The sequence below is a fragment of the Loxodonta africana genome, chromosome 18 (genome assembly GCF_030014295.1).
Source record: "Loxodonta africana isolate mLoxAfr1 chromosome 18, mLoxAfr1.hap2, whole genome shotgun sequence".
In the NCBI taxonomy this organism is placed as follows: domain Eukaryota; kingdom Metazoa; phylum Chordata; class Mammalia; order Proboscidea; family Elephantidae; genus Loxodonta; species Loxodonta africana.
In genome coordinates this window covers 76838250-76852256 of record NC_087359.1, presented here as the reverse complement: position 1 = coordinate 76852256, position 14007 = coordinate 76838250, and the positions used below count along the sequence as shown (strand labels likewise).

Below are 14007 nucleotides of genomic sequence, written 5' to 3'. Positions count from 1 at the left end.
CACTCTCTGCCTTCCTCTCACTGTGTCTTTTCTGCTTCCACCCCATTCTCCATTTTGTTTTTGCATCACTGTCGATAGGCCCAAACATCTTCATTTTTCTTGTTTTTCCCAGCACTCTTCTCAGCACATCCTGAAGACAGCAGGTGTGTAGAGACAGAAGGAGCAGAATTACGTTTGGCCATTTTGTCCCTGACATTCTGTGAACACTTCCTAATCCCCAGTGCTGCCCACTAGATGAAATGTCCCCTAAAGCGTGCTGCCAATGGTGGGTCTTTTGTCTTAGGTTTGGGCCTGACACGCAGCACCTGATCCTGAATGAGAACTGTACGTCAGTTCACAACCTCCGCAGCCACAAGATTCAGACGCAGCTCAACCTCATCCACCCCAGCATCTTCCCCCCGCTCGCCGACCTCCGCCATCAGGTAGCGTCACAGGGTAGCCCGGTTGGCTCGGCTCCTGCACTTTCTTTCTCCCCATGGAGCGTGTTTGTGTTTCTGTCTCTTCCAGGGAGAAGGTACTGCCTTCCGCGTGCCCGCCATGCGGGCTGAATGTCTCCTCAAATATCAGCTCCGGCCCAGGAGGGAGTGGCAGCGGTCAGTGCGGGGCGATCCAGTGTCATGGCCGTGGTTGGGTCAGCAGACTTTCTGTATAGGCCTGGATAGAAAATATTTTAGGCTTTGTGGGCCATTCTGTCTCTGTCGTAACTCTTCATCTGCCATTGTAGCTGCAAAGAGCCACAGAAAGTACATAAATAAAGGGATATGGCTGTGTTCCAACACTGAGTTACAAAAACAGACTGACCCTAGTCCAGGTTGAGGTAGGGGGACTGGGGCCAGCGACTGTCCTTCTCTACAGCTGTTCCCCTGGTTAGTAACAGCGATACACGCTTCTTGTTTTACTACATAGAAAACAGGGGACGGGTGAGGAAGCAGATCAGGCACCCAGAATCGCATCACCCAGAGATAACGATTGTTGATATGTTTTTGACTTTGTCTTTGTGAGGCTGTAGTAGAAAAACATCTTCTCCTGCATCATTAGTCTCCAGTAATGAGGTTTTTTATTGGTATTTCAGGAAGGGAGGTTTACTTATTTGGGATGTTACCGAGTCTTAGCTATTTTTCTGAAACAGTAAATGTCTTTAATATAAAGGTATGAATGGAACTCTGTTCCCTTAGGGTAATTCCTAGACGTGGGATTGCTGGATCAGAGTGAAAGTTTTTTAAGATGTTTGAGCCATATAAATTGTTGTCCGGGAAGGCTCTACCAGTTTGTATTCCAGCTAGTAATGTGAGAAAATGCCAGAGGTCTTTATTTTAATTTTTAAAATCTGAATCTTGAATAATTTGAAGTTCCCTGTCTGCTCCACAGTGTCTGCATTAGGATAGACCGTGTTCTGCAGTATTACTGGATGTGTGTGTGCTCCTGTGGCTGAGCTGTCAGGCTCTTTAAGAACTATGTGGTAGCGTGATTCAGGACAACACACGACGACATCCTGGGGTTGAAGAGCCTGTTGGCCCTTTGTCAACATCTGCACAGGCTGGTCTCCAAACCAGTGACTAACAACCTAGCAACATGCGGATTCACTGTGTACTTGTTAAAAAATACAATTCCTGGGTCCTGCCCCAGGCCTAGAAACCCTGGGGACGCAGTGGTTAAGAGCTACAGCTGCTAACCGAAAGGTCGGCGGTTTGAATCCACCAGGCGCTCCTTGGAAAGGGGAGGGTCTACCTGGTCCTATAGGGTTGCTATGAGTTGGAATCCTTGATGGCAACATTCTTCTTTTTTTTTGCCCCCCCCCCCCCCCCAAAATCAAATCCAAATCCATTGCGGTTGAATCAATTCTGGCTCATAGCGACCCTACAGGACAGCGTAGAACGGCCCCACAGGGTTTCCAAGGAGCACTGGCTGAATTAGAATCCTGAGGGTTAGGCCAGGGACTCGCTCAAGCTCCCAGGTGCTTTTAATGGCCGGCCAGGTTGAAGATTCACTGGTCCAGGGCCTCGCTCCTCAGTGTGGTCAGGACCAGCATCATCTGGGGTCCTGCTAGAAACGCTGAATCTCAGCACCCCCAGCCCCAGCCCCCGAATCAGGCTCTGCGCTTTAATAAGGTTCCCAGTTGAATAGTAGTGCGCATTAAGAGCCACCGCTCTCAGGCTGTGCTTCTCAGCCCTGGACGATTTCCCTCCGGGGACACTGGGCATTTCTGAAGACTTTTTCATTACCACAGCTGGTGGGGGCACAGGTGCTACTGGCGTTTAGTGAGAAGAGGCCAGGGATGCTGCTGAACATCCTACAGTGCACAGGACAGCCCCCACAAAGAAGTGTCCCCCTCAGATGTCATTCGCCTGGAGTTCACAAGCCCTGTCTAGTGTGCAGAGCGTCCTCTAGCTGTCAGGCTCTGAGGCTGAGTGGTGCTCTGAGGAGCTGAGCTGTACAGAACTTACTCTGACGTCCGATGCTTAGCTGAGAAAGGCTCCAAAAGGCAGTAGGACAGAATTGCTTTCTGCAGATTGTTTCCATGAATTTATTCAGGATATCTAGCTTGGTTTTGCTTGAGACCCTCTTCCACCTTGGTCACCTGAGATGCTTTCTCTCTGCAGGGATGCTGTTCTTACTTGCAATCCTGATGAATTCATAGCTGAGGCCCTGGAGCTCCCCAACTTCCAGGAGAGCGTGCAGGAGTCCAGGAAGAGTGTGCAGGATGGTCCCACCCCAGCTGGTGAGCAGGAGCCCACTGACGGCCTCTCCCCTGGCTCTGCCCTCCCTCATGGGCTTCATGGTATTGCAGAGTCCTGCCAAGGCACATTCTACCCTGATTTATTTCTTTAATGGAGTGTTTCTCTGCTTTGGCTATACGTTAGAATGATGCAAGGAGGCGGGAAGCTTTAAAAATACCAGCACCTGCCCCATCCCAGACCAATTAAACCTGGTTCTAGGCCTGGATCTAGTCCTGGATCAGTCCTGGATCTTGTCCTGGGTCTAGGCCTGGATCTAATCCTGGGTCTGGGCCTAGATCTAATCCTGGGTCTAGGCCTGGATCTGCTGATACGTATCCAAGGAAGATACTAGCCCACTCACCTTGTTTGGTCGTAAGTGCCCCATCAGGAAGTGGTCCAAGGAAGTGCCTGACTTCTGCTCTTGTTGTCAGTTTTCCTAGTATTTTTTTCAACTAATGATAGAAGGAGAACGCTGAATAGAAGGTGGGTTTGGTGGTTTAATCTAGCCAAATGATAGTTCACCAAACTTCAGTCTCTCCTTGGAGATCAGAACCAGGCAATCTGAGGTCCAAGTCCGAGCAGTGATGGCTACATTTTCCATCCCCCAGGGATCGCTTTCCTGTATGTGTTACGGAAAGACTTCCCTGGTGTATTTCCTTTGTGTATCTGAAAGATCACTGAGATCACAGGACACTTGGCAAATGTTCCCACTGGGCCGCACAGGCAGTGTGAAGCCGCAGAAGGGTAGGGAGCAGCCTTTGGAAGTGTCAGACCTGTCCAAACTGGAATCCTGGCTCTGCCCCTCACCATATCTGAGGCTCAGGAAAGACCTGTAAAACGAGACCTCACCTACCTGGCAGGCTGCTGGGAGGATTGACATGAAGTACAACACACAGAGTGTAGTCAGCTGGACACAAGGTGATACCAGCTCGGAAAGTAAAGAAGTCCTCCTTTTTTTAAATTAAAGCATTAGCTAGAGTAGTTCTTTTGCAGAAAGGACTGCAGGATTGTTTTTCTCAGATAGCCCTTCACTCACAATAGGGTGTGGCCTCCAACCCAGAGGAGGAGGAAGTCCTTGTGAAAGGGTCCTGGGATGGTCAGTCTGTCTCTGCTTACTTTCTGGTTCCTGGAGCTGGATTGCCCTCTTGGGAAGATGAACCTCCTGCTTCAGCCTGCCCTTGACTATGCCCGTGCCATGGCTGAAAGCCAGCTCATTTTTGACCAGAAGAAATGGACTGTCTGACATGTGTTTTTCCACAGAGAAAAGCAGCCAGTATCCAGAAATAGTCTTCCTCGGAACAGGGTCTGCCATCCCAATGAAGATCCGAAACGTCAGTTCCACACTTGTCAACATAAGGTATTACTGCTCTTCCAGCAAATGCCTGTTCATCAAGGAGTGTGCTAATGTTTTAAGCAAAAGTCCTGCCCCATCCACCAGGCTAATCTGAAAATGGGACTGAATAAGACCCTGTCAGCTTGGCATCTTGGCCGGATTGCCCTGGAAGAGGATCATAGCCGTTAATGTATTTTATAGACTTAACTGCTGACTTACCCTTCTGGGAATCACCAAAAGTTGTCCCCCAGCATGCCAGGCACAGTGCTAAGAGATTTTCACACTAAGCCTGTGACGTGGTAACTACCTGTTTTGTCAGCGAGTAAACTGATGCTCAGGGCGGTTACCCGCTCCGGCCCCACAGCTGTAGTAGCAGATCCGGAGTCTGAACTGGTCTCTCTCAATCGCTGCTTGTCTTGTCCCTCCAGCTACTCATCGCTGGAATCTTAGAAAAGCTTTTGGAGTTGACACGTTGATTTTGTATTCAGCCCCCTTGCTGGGCTCTCCTTACGTGTTTCTTTAGTGGATACTTTTGGTTTTATCTGGTGTCATTTATCTGCACAGAGGTTCATCAGAGACATTTGGAAATGCACAGCGTGCCTCTGCAGATGCACACACTAAGGGGGTGCGGTTGTGAAATACCAGGTTCGGTTTTAAGCTTGGCTCTGTCGTCTTTGATGCCAGCGATAGGTCATAATCCGATAATGCGTTACACATGCGTCTCTCATGACCGAGGAAGTGCAGCAGAGCTGCTGTGGGTGGGCTGGCCCCAGGGAAGAGGCACTTCTCTGGCTGCTGACCCAGAAGCCCCTGGAGCGGCCGGTGTGCCTGCTGGAGTTATCTGCAGGCACTGTCGCCGGCTGGCTTTGCCCACCCCCACTCTGGCATGTCTTGGACTCCAAGGGTTCTCTCTGAAAAGAGGGTGACCCCTCCCAGTCTCCAGGGCACCTCCTGGAGAAGGACATGCCCGACAGGTTTGCAACGACCATGTCCATCTCAGCAGAGGTTCTGAGCTGGCTGAGCATCAGAACAGCCTGAGGATTGTGTCAGGACAGAGCCCTCTGAGCCCTGCCCGAGAGCAGTTCAGTCAGGAACTCAGGGTGGCATCCGGGCATCATGTTCCCAGGCCTGCCGCACACGAGCTTTGAGAAGGCCCTGAAGAGGGGACTGAGCACAGGCTCCCCGGGCACAGTGCCTGTCTGGTATTACCAACAGGCTGTACCACATTCCACCCAAATAACCAGACATGCCGTGTTACCCTGACATGTTTTTGCCCTCCCATTCTACCACAAACTCTCTTCGTTTTTCTGATATCCAGCATTTGTATGGCTGTGTATACCTTAAAGGACTGTAAGGTTCCGTTATGGGTAATTCTTTTATGTAGAGGATGGACATCTAAAATTGCCTTTGTAGTTGAATCATTGGCTTTTATCTAAGTTCCTCAAAGAAAAAGCCTGAGAGAGGTTGTGGAAGACAGGAATTACCACAGTGGCTTCCTGCCTTAGAATGAAAACCTTTCTCTAAAGTGTAAGGAGCCCTCTCCTGTGGTGGTGAATCTGTTGTGCTCTCTCTAGCTCTGACAGGTCCCTGTTACTGGACTGTGGCGAAGGCACGTTGGGGCAGTTGTGCCGTCACTATGGTGATGAGGTGGACAGGGTCCTGGGCACGCTGGCTGCCGTGTTTGTGTCCCACCTGCACGCAGACCACCACACGGTGAGTGCTGGGCCGGAGGTGGGCAGCTTTGTTTACCCAAGCTTTCCAGCCACTTTGTTTTTTTCCCAGACCCAAACTTGCCTGAAGCTTTTGTCTTTTACCTCCTAGTTAGGAAGAGGTCTTTTACAAAACCCAGCAGCCATTCTGCTCAGTTAAAACGTTTCTTGTTTTCATGCAGTAGTAAGGGTCTTGCCTTTTCACATAATTTTGAGTTCACATGTAACTTTGATCCGGGGTCCAAGACTTGGCTGTGAACCATCAGTGGGGCATCTCAGATGACACTCAAGGTCCTTACCGGGGTCTCCCTTCCTTGCCAACACTGATCACATTGTTTTCTACGTGTTACATTTCGGTCCACATGAGCCAAACCCCACTGTGGCAGTGTTACAGGGATGGTGATTGATAGAAAGCTAGGAACTATCGCGAGATGATAACTCCAGAACCATAACAGGAGAGAAGATAGAGTTGGAATGTGGTTAACCCATGTTTTGTTTTTACTTCTCAGGGCTTATTAAATATCCTGCTGCAGCGAGAACGAGCTTTGGTGAGTGTGACCCTTGATTTTACTGGCATTCTGAGTCTCATAATCACCGTACCTCCTGCCATTCCATATTTTTTTTTTTTTGAGGTGTTTTGCAGTTGATATGATTCTCTGATTCCTCTGTTTCAGGCGTCACTAGGAAAGCCATTGCACCCCTTGTTAGTGGTTGCCCCCACCCAGCTCATGGCCTGGCTCCAGCAGTACCATTACCAGTGCCAGGAGATTCTGCATCATGTCAAGTGAGTGTCCGGGTGGGCCTGACCACCAAGACTGTCGTCTCCTGCCTCCTCCTCCTCAGCAAGCTCAAGTTTGATCCTGGGGACAGTGCATGCTGCCCCCTGCAAGCTTACCTTCATCCCAGAGTGCAGAGACGGGGTAAATGCTTTGACTCGAAAACAGAAGCCATTAGGTGGTTCTCAGTTAAATGGTTGTTTTCTTTGAAGCATTTTTTCTCAACACTTATTTTCATCCTGTGCTTGTTTCTATACTTTTTGCCAACATTCCTCCATGAAATGGCTCCAGGGCTGGGTACGTGGATAGTGACTAGCACAGAGACCATCCATTCCTGGCGGATGAAGGGGAAGTTCAAGAGAAAGGCAGCTCCCATCTGAAATTGTCCATGGCCTGCTTGAAAAGGGCCCTCTGTGGCCTCAGCTGAGAGCATGGTCATCTGTCATGTGGCTTGCAGTGACCCGAGGGTTTGCATCTGGTTTATTTTATTCGAGTACTCTTTCCTTGATTAGTGACTGCCATTTAAATTGCGTTTCTTCATAAGAATGATTCTGGAGGTCTCCGATGAGAGACTTGAATGTTTTTTTTTTTTTAATTGTGCTTTAAGTGAAAGTTTACAAATCAAATCAGTCTCTCATACAAAAATTTATATACACCTTGCTATATACTCCTAGTTGCTCTCCCCCTAATGAGACAGCACGCTCCTTTTTTCCACTATTTTCGTGTCCATTCGGCCAGCTTCTGACCTCCTCTGCCCTCTCATTTCCCCTCCAGACAGGAGCTGCCCACATAGTCTCATGTGTCTACTTGAGCCAAAAAGCTCATTCTTCACCAGTATCATTTTCTGTCCCATATTCCAGTCCAATCCCTGTCTGAAGACTTGGCTTTGGGAACGGATCCTGTCTTGGGCTAACAGAAGGTCTGGAGACCATGACCTCCAGGGTACTTCTAGTCTCAGACCATTAAGTCTGGTCTTTTTATAAGAATTATAAAAGCATCCCACTGCTTTCCTGCTCCCTCAGGGGTTCTCTGTTGTGTTCCCTGTCAGGGCAGTCATCGGTTGTAGCTGGGCACCATCTAGTTCTTCTGGTCTCAGGCTAATGTAGTGTCCGGTTTATGTGGCCCTTTCTGTCTCTTGGGCTCATAATTATCTTGTGTCTTTGCTGCTCTTCATACTCCTTTGCTCTAGGTGGGTTGAAACCAACGGATGTATCTTAGATGGCCGCTTGCCAGTGTTTAAGACCCCAGATGCAACAGAATATTTCCTTAATAGATTTTTTTATGCCACTTGACCTAGATGTCCTCAGAAACCATGATCCCCAAACCCCTGCCACACTGGCCTCTGAAGCGTTTGGTTTATTCAGGAAACTTCTTTGCTTTTGGTTTAGTCCAGTTGTGCTGGCCTCTTCTGTATCGTGTGTTGTCCTTCCCTTCACCTAAAATAGTTCTTCTCTACTATATAATTAGTGAATACCCGTCTCCTTCCCTTCATCCCTCCCTCCCCAGTCTCATAACCAACAAAGAATATTTTCTTCTTTGTTTAAACTATTTCTTGAGTTTTTGTAATAGTGGTCTCATACAACATTTGTCCTTTTCAGACTGACTAATTTCACTCAACATAATGCCTTCCAGATTCCTCCATGTTACAAAACGATTCACAGGTTCATCATTGTTCTTTATGGATGCGTAGTATCCCATTGTGTGAATATACCGTAACTTATTTATCCATTCATCCACTGATGGGCACCTTGGTTGCTTCCATATTTTCGCTATTGTGAACAGTGCTGCAGTGAACATGGGTGTGCATATATCTGTTCATGTAAAGGCTCTTACTTCTCTAGGATATAGTCGAAGGAGTGGGACTGCTGGATCGTATGGTAGTTCTAGTTCTAGCTTTTTAAGGAAGTGCCAAATCGACTGCCAAAGTGGTTGTACCATTTTACATTTCCACCAGCAGTGTATAAGTGTTCTAGTCTCTCCAAAACTTCTCCAACATTTATTATTTTGTGCTTTTTGGATTAATGCCACCCTTGTTGGAGTAAGATGGAATCTCATTGTAGTTTTGATTTGCATTTCTCTAATGGCTAATGATCGTGAACATTTCCTCATGTATCCGAATGTCTTCTTCAGTGAAGTGCCTGTTCATGTCCTTTGCACATTTTTAAATTGGGTTATTTGTATTTTTGTAGTTGAGTTTTTGCAGTATGATTGTAGATTTTAAATGAGATCAGACGTTGATTGGAAATGTCATTAGCAAAAAACTTTTTCCCAGTCTGTAGGTAATCTTCTTACTCTTTTGGTGAAGTCTTTGGATGAGCATAGGTGTTTGATTTTTAGGAGCTCCCAGTTATCTAGTTTCTCTTCTGGTGTTTGTGTGTTGTTAGTAGTGTTTGGTTTTGGTGGGTTTTTTAGTAATGTTTTGTATACTGTTCATGACATGTATTAGGGCTCCTGTTTTGTTTTTTAGCATTGTCCCTATTTTTTCTTCCATGATCTTTATTGTTTTAGATTTTATATTTAGGTCTTTGATCCATTTTGAGTTCATTTTTGTGCATGGTATGAGGTATGGGTCTTGGTTTCATTTTTTTGCAGATGGATATCCAGTTATGCCAGCACCATTTATTAAAGAGACTGTCTTTTCCCCATTTAACTGACTTTGGGCCTTTGTCAAATATCAGCTGCTCATATGTAGATAGTTTTATGTCTGGATTCTCAATTCTGTTCCACTGGTCTATGTATCTGTTGTTGTACCAGTACCAAGCTGTTTTGACTACAGTGGCGGTATAATAGGTTCTAAAATCAGATAGAGTGAGGCCTCCCAACTTTGTTCATCTTTTTCAGTGATGCTTTACTTATCTGGGGCCTCTGTCCCTTCCATATGAAGTTGGTGATTTGTTTCTCCAACTCATTAAAGAATGTCGTTGGAATTTGGATCGGAATTGCACTGTATCTATAGATGGCTTCTGGTAGAACAGACAGTTCTACAACGTTCAATCTTCCTATCCATGAGCAAGGTATGTTTTCCACTTATATAGGTTTTTTGTAGTAGTGTCTTGTCATTTTCTTTGTATAGGTCTTTTACGTCTCTGATAAGATTGATTCCTAAGTATCTTATCTTATTGGGGGCAACTGTAAATGGTGATTTCCTCTTCAATATTCTTCTTGTTGGTGTAGAGGAATCCAACTGATTTTTGTACATTTATCTCGTATCCTTATACTCTGCTGAACTCGTCTGTCACTTTCAGTAGTTTTTGTGAGGATTCTTTAGGGTTTTCTGTGTCTAAGATCATGTCATCTGCAAATAGATACTTTTACTTCTTCCTGGCCAATCTGGATGCCCTTTATTTCTTTATCTAGCCTCATTGCTCTGGCTAGGTCCTCCAGCACAATGTTGAATAAGAGTGGTGATAATGGGCATCCCTATCTGGTTCTTCTCAAGGGAAATGCTTTCAGGCTTTCTCCATTTAGGATGATGTTGGCTGTTGGCTTTGTAGAAATGCCCTTTATTATGCTGAGGAATTTTCCTTCTATTCCTATTTTGCTGAGTTTTTATCATGAATGGGTGTTGAACTTTGTCAAATGCCTTTTCTGTATGAATTGATAAGGTCATGTGGTCCTTGTCTTTATTTGTATAATGAATTACATTAATTGTTTTTCTAATGTTGAACCATCGCTGCATACCTGGTATGAATCCCACTTGGTCATGCTGAATAATTTTTTTGATATGTTGTTGAATTCTATTGGCTAGAATTTTGTCGAGGATTTTTGCATCTAAGTTCATGAGGGATATAGGTCTGTAATTTTCTTTTTTTGTGATGTCTTTACCTGGTTTTGGTATCAGGGATTTGCTGGCTTCATAGAATGAGTTTGGGAGTATTCCGTCTTTTTCTATGCTCTGAAATAAATGCCTTTAGTAGTAGTGGTATTACCTCTTCTCTTAAACTTTGGTAGAACTCTGCAGTGAAGCCGTCCAGGCCGGGGCTTTTTTTTTGTTGGGAGTTTTTTGATTACCTTTTCAATCTCTTCTTTTGTCATGGGTTTATTTAGTTGTTCTACCTCTGTTTGGGTTAGTTTACGTTGGTAGTGTGTTTCTAGAAACTCATCCATTTCTTCTAGGTTTTCACATTTGTTAGAGTACAGTTTTTCATAGCAATCTGCTGTGATCCTTTTAATTTCTGTTGGGTGTGTCGTGGTATTGCCCATCTCATTTCTTATTTGGTTTATTGCTTCCTCTCCTGTTTTTCTTTTGACAGTCTGGCCAGTGGTTTATCAAGTTTGTTAATTTTTTTAGAGAATCAGCTTTTGGTCTTGTTAACTCTTTCAATTGTTTTTCTGTTTTCTATTTCATTTAATTCTGCCCTAATTTTTATTATTTGCTTTCTTCTGGTGCCCGAGGGTTTCTTTTGTTGCTCTCTATTTGTTCAAGTTGCAGGCATAATTCTTTGATTTTGGCCCTTCTTTTTGTATGTATGCATTTATTGATATAAATTGACATCTGAGTACTGCGAGTACTGCTTGAATTGTGTCCCAAAGGTTCTGATAGGAAATGTTTTCATTCTCATTGGATCCAATGAATTTCTTTATTACATCCTTAATGTCTTTTATAACCCAGTCACTTTTGAGCAGGGTATTGTTCAGTTTCCAAGTGTTTGATTTCTTTTCCCTGCTTTGTTTGTTATTGATTTCTACTTTTATGGCCTTATGGTCAGAGAAGATGCTTTGTAATATTTCGATGTTTTGGATTCTGCTAAGGCTTGTTTTATGACCTAATATGTGGTCTAGTCTAGAGAATGTTCCACGTGCGCTAGAAAAGGAAGTATACTTGGCTGCTGTTGGATGGAGTGTTCTGTATATGTCTATAAGGTTGAGTTGGTTGACTGTGGCATTTAGATCTTACATGTCTTTATTGAGCTTCTTTCTTTCTGGATGTTCTGTTCTTCACCAAAAGTGGTGTGTTGAAGAGACTTGAACTTTTGATTCCAGATGTTAAATATTTTATTTTTTGATGTTTAATCTTCTCACAGTTTGATTCCTGCCAAATACCTTCAGAAAGGGGCTGAGGTCTCCAGTCCCATAGTTGAAACACTGATTAACTCGCTGTTGGAAACATGTGATTTGGAAAAGGTAAAGGGGGTCATGTGGGTACTGGGGAGGGTGACCTGGGCAGAGCTGCAGAGCCCTCACCCTGCCTCTGTAGTTCCAGACCTGCCTGGTTCGGCACTGCAAGCACGCGTTCGGCTGTGCGCTGGTGCACACGTCTGGCTGGAAAGTGGTCTATTCAGGGGACACCATGCCCTGTGACGCCCTGGTCCAGATGGGTGAGTAGAGGTCACTTTGGCGTGTAGCTGCAGGGGCGTGTGGGCTAGTTTGTAGGTCAGCAGCGGTGGCAGAGTTGGGTACCCACCCTGACAGTTTTTGGGTGTCACTGCCACACACAGACAAGTTACAGGACGTAGGAAACTGTCGTTGAACCCTGGGCTGTGTGCTTCTCATGCTGGGACTCTGTTCTGATGCCCGTGTGTTCTCTAGGGAAAGATGCCACCCTCCTCATACATGAAGCCACCTTGGAAGATGGTTTAGAAGAGGAAGCAGTGGAAAAGACACATAGGTAACATAGGTCCTCTTGTTCCTTATCACCTACTCTTCCCCCCACCCCTCACCAACTTCTGCCACGTGGAACCTTTGAGGAGCCTTCTATTGCCCCTTTGGGCATGTGGCTGCCAAGGCCGAGGCAGTTCTCTTATAAATGCTCTGCCTTTATTTATGCAGCGTTCTCTGGGTTCTAGGGTCAGGGACAGTTTTTGAAAGAACTGGAAGTATGCCGGGATAAACTGCAAGACAGGTCAAGGGATTGCCAGGCAAAGTAGGGGAGAAGGCCAAGGGGGAGGGGAGCTGGATCTTGTCTGGTATTTTAATGAAAGCGTGCTCTACCCCAAGTAGGAAGCCCTGTTGTGGGCCTGACTTAGGGGAGTGTGTGGCATCTGGCCCTCAGGAGTTTGTGCTAGCTAATGAGGAACATGTAAGGAGACCTGGCGGCCTCCCAGGTGCACTGAGCAAGTTCGAGGGCCAGGTCAGTGCGGACTCTCCACTCTGGAGTCCTCCCTTGGGCTCAGCTTCAGTTGCATTCTTTCTCCGCAGCACGACTTCCCAGGCTATTGGAGTGGGGATGCAGATGAATGCCAGGTTCATCATGTTGAACCACTTCAGTCAGCGCTACGCCAAGATCCCCCTCTTCAGCCCCGACTTCAACGACAGAGTCGGAATCGCCTTTGACCACATGAAGGTCTCTATGTCGTGGGCTGTGGGATGGGGCCTGGGATGGTGGACATGGCACAGGGTGGTACATTCTCCCCTCGGGTGCAGGGACCACCTGTGTAAGATGTGTCTCACCCAGTGATTCACACCGGGTCACGCTCACCACCAGACTGACAGGCGAGGCCTTCTGCTGCAGGGGCCATTCAGAAACCAGCCTCAGTCAGGTCACTGGGGATTACAAAGGCCTCTGCTAGGCCCAGTCCATTCAGTTATCACGAGCCTGGTAGATAGGAGGCGTTCTTCCCCCAGGCCTTCTGGAATGAAGGGGCAGAGAATAAGCCAGGGTTTGTTGTTTGGGGAGCTCAACTGTGAAAGACTGGATTGCTTTTCCAGGGACCAATATGGCCCCTTTTGCCGGGGGGGACGTCACCAGCACCTCTTCTTGTGCTTTGTCAACTCTGGTGGGCTGACTGGTGAGGAGAGGGAGTTGGTGCTGCTGTGTGAACACGTCACTCACAGCTCCATCCCCTCGTGGGTGCTCCTCACCTCCTCACCTCCTCCTTGCCTTAGGTCTGCTTTGGAGACTTTTCCACAGTGCCCAAGCTGATACCCCCGCTCAAAGCCCTGTTTGCTGATGACCTTGAGGAGATGGAGGAACGCAGGGAGAAGCGGGAGCTACGGCAGCTGCGGGCGGCCCTGCTCTCCAAGGATGAGCCTCTGAGCCCACAGAGCAAGAAGAGGGTGCCCAGGGATGAGCCTCCAAGCCCACAGAGCAAGAAGGCCAGAGCCCAGTGAGGGGTCAGAGTGACGTGTGCGTGGGCGTGTCTGCTCTCCTGTCAGTCGAAGGCAAAGAGCAGAGCGCGACAAGGACAGCACTCAGGAGTAGACGAGTGATGCTGTGCCCTGGCTGGGCTCTGGGACAAGGACCCATCTGCCAGAGCCCCCCTGGGACCTGGGGAGCTGCGGGTATGGAGGCTGCTCAGTGTACACAGCAAGTGTAACTAATCCCCATGCCAGTCTACCTTGGAAACATCCTACAGAAATCAGGGCGGCACGCCTCCCCTGCTCCAGTGAAGGTGTGCTCTCTGCACCGAGACCAGCCGCCTGCATGGGGAGCTGGAAAGGAAGTCTGAATGTCCAAGACACCCAAACACAATAAAGATTCAGTTTGGAACCGTGCGTTCCCTCGCTTGGTCCTGCTTGTTGTCCTGGTGAGT

At 47.0% G+C, this 14007-nt stretch overlaps 1 protein-coding gene across 2 annotated transcripts in view; it reads left to right on the top strand.

Annotated features, from left to right (window-relative positions):
* ELAC2 (elaC ribonuclease Z 2) overlaps window positions 1-13964 on the top strand; it is a 32015-nt gene extending 18051 nt beyond the window's left edge. For both annotated transcript variants that reach the window (XM_010596622.3, XM_003416799.3), the window contains exons 13-24: window positions 284-422; window positions 508-593; window positions 2601-2719; window positions 3978-4074; window positions 5625-5763; window positions 6269-6307; window positions 6434-6543; window positions 11560-11659; window positions 11733-11853; window positions 12065-12143; window positions 12674-12818; window positions 13361-13964. In XM_010596622.3, coding sequence (XP_010594924.1) covers window positions 284-422; window positions 508-593; window positions 2601-2719; window positions 3978-4074; window positions 5625-5763; window positions 6269-6307; window positions 6434-6543; window positions 11560-11659; window positions 11733-11853; window positions 12065-12143; window positions 12674-12818; window positions 13361-13585 — 1399 coding nt within the window. In that variant the 3' untranslated portion in view covers window positions 13586-13964. The remainder of the gene's footprint in view (window positions 1-283; window positions 423-507; window positions 594-2600; window positions 2720-3977; window positions 4075-5624; window positions 5764-6268; window positions 6308-6433; window positions 6544-11559; window positions 11660-11732; window positions 11854-12064; window positions 12144-12673; window positions 12819-13360) is intronic.
* The last annotated feature ends 43 nt before the right edge of the window (window positions 13965-14007 follow it).